Source organism: Mesitornis unicolor, unplaced genomic scaffold (genome assembly GCF_000695765.1).
Source record: "Mesitornis unicolor isolate BGI_N332 unplaced genomic scaffold, ASM69576v1 scaffold22658, whole genome shotgun sequence".
Taxonomy (NCBI): domain Eukaryota; kingdom Metazoa; phylum Chordata; class Aves; order Mesitornithiformes; family Mesitornithidae; genus Mesitornis; species Mesitornis unicolor.
The window spans coordinates 1-7,246 of NW_010201457.1; the positions used below are offsets into that span (position 1 = coordinate 1).

Sequence of the window (7,246 nt, forward strand, 5' to 3'; positions counted from 1 at the left end):
GAAGGTGGGCGAGAGGGAGCCCTGGGCCGGGGGGGCTGGGGCTTCTCGGGGAAAGCGAGGGCGGGGGGAAGCGTGTGGGGGCGTCCCCATCACGGTGTGGGGGCTGCCGGGTGTGGATCACAAGCAAACAGGAGCTCCCCCGCGGGGATGACTTGGGCAATAGACTCCTACACGTGTAGCTTTAAAACACCACCTTTAACAAATGTCAGAAGCACTGAGTGATGGTGACTGTGCTGGTGGGAGTGAAGCGGGTTTCGTCGAATGGTCTGGGTTGGAAGGGACCTTAAAGCTCATCCAGTCCAACCCCTGCCATGGGCAGGGACACCTCCACCAGCCCAGGCTGCTCAAAGCCCCGTCAACCTGGCCTTGAACACTGCCAGGGAGGGGGCATCCACAGCTTCCCTGGGCAACCTGTGCCAGTGTCTCACCACCCTCACAGGACAGAATTTCCTCCCAATATCTAATGCAAATCTCCCCTTACTGAATTTGAAACCATTACCCATTCATGCTATCACTGCACTCCCTGACACTCCCTGATAAAAGAGTCCCTCCTCAGCTTTCCTGTAGGACCCATTCAGGTCCTGGAAGGCTGCAGTAAGGTCTCCGCAGAGCCTTCTCTTCTCCAGACTGAATAGCCCCAACTCTCTCAGCCTGTCCTCACAGGAGAGGTGCTGCAGCCCCTGCTCATCTCTCCATTTACCACACCCATGGCGTGACTTGGCAGGTGCTCAGGGCTGAAGCAAAGCTGCCTGGCACACCCTGTGTTAAAGGTTTTACTGCTGCTTGTTCTCCCCAGGCCCTGGCTAACATCGACATCGGGAGCCTGATCTGTAATGTAGGAGCAGGTGGTGGTGGTGCTCCAGCTGCAGCTGCTCCTGCTGGTGGTGCTGCGCCTGCCGGTGGTGCTGCCCCTGGTAAGTGGCTTCTGTGTGCACCATGGTGATCTTCAGCCAGAAAACACTGAGTTAAAAAGCTGCTTGTGCTTGCAATTTAAATGTGGTCTCTGCTTTGTAGTGTGCATGTGGGTGTTGTAGAGCAAAACACCTTTGGAAAGACTGGGACTGCAGTTTGAGTCAGGGTGCAGGATTAGTGTTACCTCAAAATTAAGGCTGATCTCTATCATCAGGGTCTCACCCTGGTGGCTAAAGAGAGAGCACCTGCATTGTGAAGTTTTGTGGATTTGATAGGATTTAGTTTTAAAGGCCCTTTCCTAGTAATGGAAACGCTCATCTCCTCGGGCTGTTGGGGTTGCTCAAGTCTTGCTTCTGGGTGTTTGTCACCATATGAGACGTCTTTCTGTGGCCTGTGACTCTTGAGAAATCCTGATTTCTTTTTCCCTCTTCTTTAGCCGAGGAGAAGAAAGAGGAGGAAAAGAAAGAAGAATCAGAGGAATCTGATGATGACATGGGCTTTGGTCTTTTTGACTAATTAGTTTTGTACCTGTCTGTAATAAAGAACATGTAACTCCACTCTTGTCTCCGATGTGGATGTGTGGGCAGGTTACCTGCAGGTGCCAGAGCCGCTGTCATCGCAGGGTTTTGCAGCTCTCCTTGTTGCTGCTTTATCCCTGATACAGGCACAAAGGTGGCAATGTAACCACAGCAGCTTGGCAGGTACAGGATGTGACATTTAGCAGAAGTGCTGAGGTTTGGTGCTGCAGCCTCTGGGTGAAGCTGCAGTGTCTGGTTAATGCTTTAGTAACAGCACAGCTCCTGCCCTGGGCAGTTTGTGGTACCAGCTCCTTTTTAACCTGGTCAGGGGCAGCTCAAGGCTGTGGCACACAGGGATTGTGTGCGTTTCACACAGTTGTGGAGCTGAAGAGAGGAAAAGAAGCTGAAATTGTCAAGTGAAGGCCCTTAGAGGAGGCCAAACCTGGGAGGGTTTGTTCATGAGCAGGCGTTTAATTGGATTGAGCCTTGCACTGCTGAGGCATGGAGCCTGGGCTGTGTAAGGTGGGTGCTTTTTTTGCCTTTCCAGAAAAATAGCTAGAAAAACTTTCTGAAAACCAGTCTAAAACCTGGTTTGAAGGGTGGGAGTGGAAGACTGGGAAAGTTTACTTATGAAGAGAGTAACTTAAAAGTGTGTTTCTAAAGTAACTTTTGCACAGGGCTTTTCCAGATCAACTGAGGGCAAGGGCTGTCTTTCTAATGCATGTTGTAAGATGCTAAAATGATGCATTAGTGTAGTGTTCACGTGTGTTAGGACTCCAGAGTTGTGTAGGAGGGTGGTTGTACATCTGGACCAACACTGGAAGCACCCTGCACTGCCCTACCTTCCTCTAAAGCTGCAGCTCTTCCAGTTCTTGAAAGATGCAGGCATCCAGGGAGGAATTTGGGTCCTGCAGCCCCCTGCTGAGTTTCCAGAATTCCTGCAGACAGCCATACACATTTGTTCAGACTTAAAAAATCAGCTTTTCCAGGGGAAAGTGGAGTGACCCCAACTAATTCCAAACAAGTAACTTCAGCAGATGACGATGCGCTCTGACTTCCTGTGTGCTGCAGTTTGAGGGAAAAACACTTTGAAGACTTGTTAAATCTTGGGTTTCCTCCTTGGGTACCTGCTGGGGCTCCTTTAGTGTTGCCTAAGGGGATTCTCAGCATCTTTGGGAGTGAAGGATAAAAACTCCAAGCAGAGAAATCAGTGGTTTCTTCTGCAGTGCGTGCACACACAAAATACAGCCAGGATGTCACTGGTAACACCTTTTTAATAGGTCAAAGTAACTGTACAGTTCATTATATTCTTCCTGAGAATAATTTATATCCCTCAACAGCAAAAAGGGAGTGTGGTTTTTATTTTAACAGAACAGATGGCGTAACTGGAAAACCAAGGAAAATCTAATTACACTGCTCTACTGCGACTCCTCCCAGGCAAGATAGACAAAAGGATGGGTTAGTTAACTACAGCGGGTTTAAAATATTCAACATGGCTTTAATCTGTCTTTATAAATTATATAAAAATGGGGGGGACATGAATGGTTACAGAACTCCTCTAAATGCAGCTCTGAATTGCTCTGGTACAAAGCAGCATTTTCACTTCCAAGGAAAACAACGTTGCTACAAAAGAACTGGCACGTTATTCTGGTGCAAAAACTGAGAGTTTTGTGTCCTACAGCTACTTCCAAACGAAGGCTCCACACAGTCACGGAAAAGTAAAAGGCAGGAAGATGAAGAGGGCTTTAGTTTTTGTCTTGAAATGACCGAAGTCTTGAAAATATAGCTTTTTAATTCTTTCTCTGTAAATTGTGATTAGCATATTGCGACGTAAGTGTTCTAATACAAAAAAATTCCAGTCTGGATAGTTCATATACTGTGGGCAAGAATTCTCAGCCCTGAGGTTTCCCCGAATTCTTCACTTCACAATATCGTTCTCCCATCCGCGGCTCCCAGACCGGAGCCCCGCGGCGGCTGCAGGCAGGCGCGTCCCGTGCGATGAATTGCGCTCCGCGGCCGCCGTCTCCCGAGGATTCCTGTACAAACTTCATCGTGTGATAGATAATGCCACTTGATTTTGTTTTTGAATCCCAGACCAGCTTGGCTTTATGGTAAAAACTCGGTTATTGGTAATGAGAGAGAACCAGCAGCGGTCGGTCAGCTCTGCTGAAGCAAGAGGTGCTGGAAAGCCAGGACTACACTGGGTTAATCCTCACTGCTGGTGGAAGGTGAAACAACATCCTTTCCGAGCAGAATTCTTACAACAGGGATGAAACCCAACTCCTCCCTTAGTGCGGCCTGGACTGACTGATGTTTTTCAGCCTGGCTTGGTCAATAACATCCAGCAGATTTTTGGCGTCCACAGCCAGCGCGTGAGCAGCCGTCAGCATCTGCTTCTTGTACTCCTGCTGCAGGCTGGTCATGACGTACTGCTGCGCCAGCTTCATCTTGTTGATGAGCTCCGCCAGGTCTGAGTTCAGCAGCTTCTGGGCCATCTCGATCTGCAACGAGGAGAGTCAGTCAACTCTCGGTCCTTAAAAGCACAGCGCTCGTGAGGCAGCGATGCTACAGAGCAACGGCACTGCCCACCCAACCTCAGTTGTCCCTGTGTGAGGTGTCTGATTGAAGCAGAGCCATTTTGGGGTGTACTGCGTGCAGCAGATGGGATTTTGGCACCTGCTGCTCTGTGCTGTGTGGAGACCAAGGGCAGCCTCCTCAGCTGCTGAGCCTTTGAACAGCACCGAGACCCAAATCTCTGCTAATGAATTTTAACCCACAGCTAAGAGTTAATACCTTTTCCTAGGTTTCCAGGTTCCTATTATTACTATTACTAAAGTAGCTTTAAAAACTAAATCAGGTCCTGAAGGCAGGTACAGGTTACTTGGCAGAACCACACAGCTCAAGTTAGGATGACTCCCGAGGATGGCCCAGAACCATTCTCTGGCTTTCTCATGTTCAATGTTTTGGAGGAAAGCAGTTTTACTCCTGAACTGCACTGAAAGATCTCAGTCACTTCTCATCCAGAGCTGCATTATTACGGGATATCTCATCAAAACCTTCCAGCTGCATCAAGCTATGCTCAATTACCTGTCTAATGACTGTGTGCAAGCTGTAGTTTAATGAGATTAAACTTGCACTAAGAATTAACTCCCAGATGATCTCCACTGGTTTTGTGCAAGGACTGCTAACTGGTTTTATGTCAGCTTCCTATGGGCACATGTTTTTATACAATCACAGAATAATTCAGGTTGGAAGGGACCTTAAAGCTCCCCCAGTCCAACCCCTGCCATGGGCAGGGACACCTCCCACCAGCCCAGGTTTCTCCAAGCCCCGTCCAACCTGGCCTTGAACACTGCCAGGGAGGGGGCATCCACAGCTTCCCTGGGCAACCTGTGCCAGTGTCTCACCACCCTCACAGGAAATAATTTCTTCCTAATATCGAGTCTAAATCTACACCCTTCCTATTTAAACCCCAAATCACTAAATGCCCTTGTAAAAAGTCCCTCCCCAGCTTTCCTGTAGGACCCCTTCAGGTACTGAAAGGCTGCAATAAGGTTTCCCTGGAGCCTTCTCTTCTTCAAGCTGAACAGCCCCAACTCTCTCAGTTGGTCCTCACAGGAGAGATGCTTCAGCCCCTGATCATCTTTGTGGCCTCCTCTGGTCTGGCTCCAACAGCTCCATGTCCTTCTTATACTGAGGGCCCCAGAACTGGACACAGCACTGCAGGTGGGGCCTGACCAGATCAGAGCAAAGGGCCAGAATCACCCCCCTCGCCCTGCTGGCCACACTTCTTGTGATGCAGCCCAGGATGTGGTTGTTTTATCTATAACTGCATTTCATGAGTTCACACTGCTTAGTGAACCAAAACACATACATGTGCAAAGAAGAGAGACCCAAACCATGCCCAGGCTTGTCCTGGCTGAGGGTGACTCGAAGTGCAATGACTGAGCACCGGGTGAGGGGAGCTCCACGTACCTCTCTGTGCGTGCTTGCAGGAAGGACGGGGAGGGTCTCATCTACTGTTGCCAGCAATGTTCTTAGTGCCAAACCAACCTCCTAAAAGAAAAAAATTAAGGAAATAAACTTTAAAAACTTGGAACAAATGGATGAGAGAATTGTAGGAGCGCAGGAAGCAACAGACAGATGCCCTTAAATCCTCATCTGGATAAGAAAGGGAATCAGAACACGGCTGAGACATTTAAAATCCCACTTGCAATTCTGTGTTTCACCATCAAAGCAACATGCCAAAGTGTTAATTAAAAAAAAAAAGAGAAACCAAACCACTGATTTTAGGCATTGCCTCCGTACCTTGACCATGGGCACGTACTCCTCGGGTGGAGCTGGCTGTATTTTACTGGACATTTCGATGACGGCTTTCACCAGCCCCGTTACATTCTCATAGACCTTGTCGTTGGAGCGGTCCAGGTTGGCCGTAGGAGGGGGGCTGATTTCCTGCGGCTGGATCTGCAAGCAGAGAAGGGTGGTTTCACCTCCTGTCCCCAGCAGATGGGGCTCAGCAGCTTCCCAACCTCCGCGGAGCGTCGGAAGGTGCTGGAAAGCCTCCAATTCCCAACAGCCCCAACCCTGTCCCACCACGTCCCCTTCTCCTGGCTGCGCACGATTGCTCCCAGATCTGAAGGACGTCCCTTTAGTTCTGACTGAACCTGCTCTGGGAAATGGGAATTTTTACCAGGATTTCCCTGAAGACCTCCCAGAATAACTCCCACAACAGAAACTATCTGGGGAATGAGGAGCACAGAGCGCTTGACACGTCTGAGTGGTTCACTACTGACGGATGAGGTCCACTGCTAAGGCAATGGGTATCACTGCTGAAAGTTGTTTTGTGCTCCCAAACAGTATCAGAGTACGTAGTTCATGTACTGAGACAGCAAAGAGAGAATATTGCAGCACATGTTATTGTTTTGTTAGTGAAAATTCACATGAGGTTGACAGAAATGGGGTCACCAGTACAGGTGGGAAACACCAAATGTTTTCATAGTTTGTTTCCAATAAATAAATAAAAAAATAACCCCAATAGGTTACACATCCTGTAGTGCTTACTCATGCAAAACTTCCACAGAGTCAGATCTGTCTGGAGTTAAATCCAAGACAGACCAAAATAATCCTGGGTCAGGAAAGAAACAAACTTTGCAGGCTTCCTCTGCGAGGTCCTCAGCATCGCTGCTCCTCAGCTGTAATTCTACAAACACCCCAGTTCCCTCCAAAACTTCACTGCTATGGGAGGCCCAAGCAACCACTCAGTGGGAGCAGAAGGTTAAAAAATGGCTTATTTCTCACTGGTGACACAGTGACTGATCTGAGAGGGCCCTTGGCATTTCAGCCCATCACACCTGGGTTACTACTGGTTCTTACAACCGGTCTTAGCTACAGAGATGTTTCACTGGAAGCACCTGAGATACTGCCCCGAGGAAACTATAAAATACTTGGATGAAACCTCGTCTAAGGAAGGAGTGCAGGATTTGGCGCATGGTGATTCATTCTGGTGCATTTCATTAAGTGGGTACCGACAGCTACTACAGAGATTCAATCTAAAGCACTGATCAGGAAGGATTTTAGGAAAAAGAGCATTGGCACTGCCCCAATCACCAGTGAAAAGCTGTGATTCTGATGGGTTTCAGCAATCGAGAAGTTAAAGAGTCATCATGCAAAGACATTTTGGACTAGGGCACGGACACACACGCTCACGCACTGCTTACCCTCCATGGCTATGGTTGAGCAGAATGTGGGGGAAGGTTAAAGAAATTTACCAAAAGAAGGGAAAAAAGAAAAAAACAATATTAATAAAACTCAGCAGG

General features: G+C 48.5%; 2 protein-coding genes across 2 annotated transcripts in view; one reads left to right on the plus strand and one right to left on the minus strand.

The window, feature by feature from the left end:
- Positions 1-796: 796 nt before the first annotated feature.
- RPLP1 (ribosomal protein, large, P1) lies at positions 797-1,428 on the plus strand (the record flags this gene model as incomplete). The annotated part of the gene is made up of 2 exons (XM_010190102.1): positions 797-914; positions 1,349-1,428. Coding segments are annotated over 2 exons (198 nt in total), but the record flags the coding sequence as incomplete, so codon positions are not given.
- A 2,093-nt stretch (positions 1,429-3,521) lies between these two features.
- LOC104545069 (focal adhesion kinase 1-like) overlaps positions 3,522-7,246 on the minus strand; it is a 10,264-nt gene continuing 6,539 nt past the window's right edge. Inside the window, exons 4-6 of the mRNA XM_010190103.1 lie at positions 5,739-5,894; positions 5,406-5,486; positions 3,522-3,931 (exon numbers count right to left, since the gene is read on the minus strand). Of these exons, the coding sequence (XP_010188405.1) occupies positions 3,719-3,931; positions 5,406-5,486; positions 5,739-5,894 (450 nt within the window). The 3' untranslated portion in view covers positions 3,522-3,718. The remainder of the gene's footprint in view (positions 3,932-5,405; positions 5,487-5,738; positions 5,895-7,246) is intronic.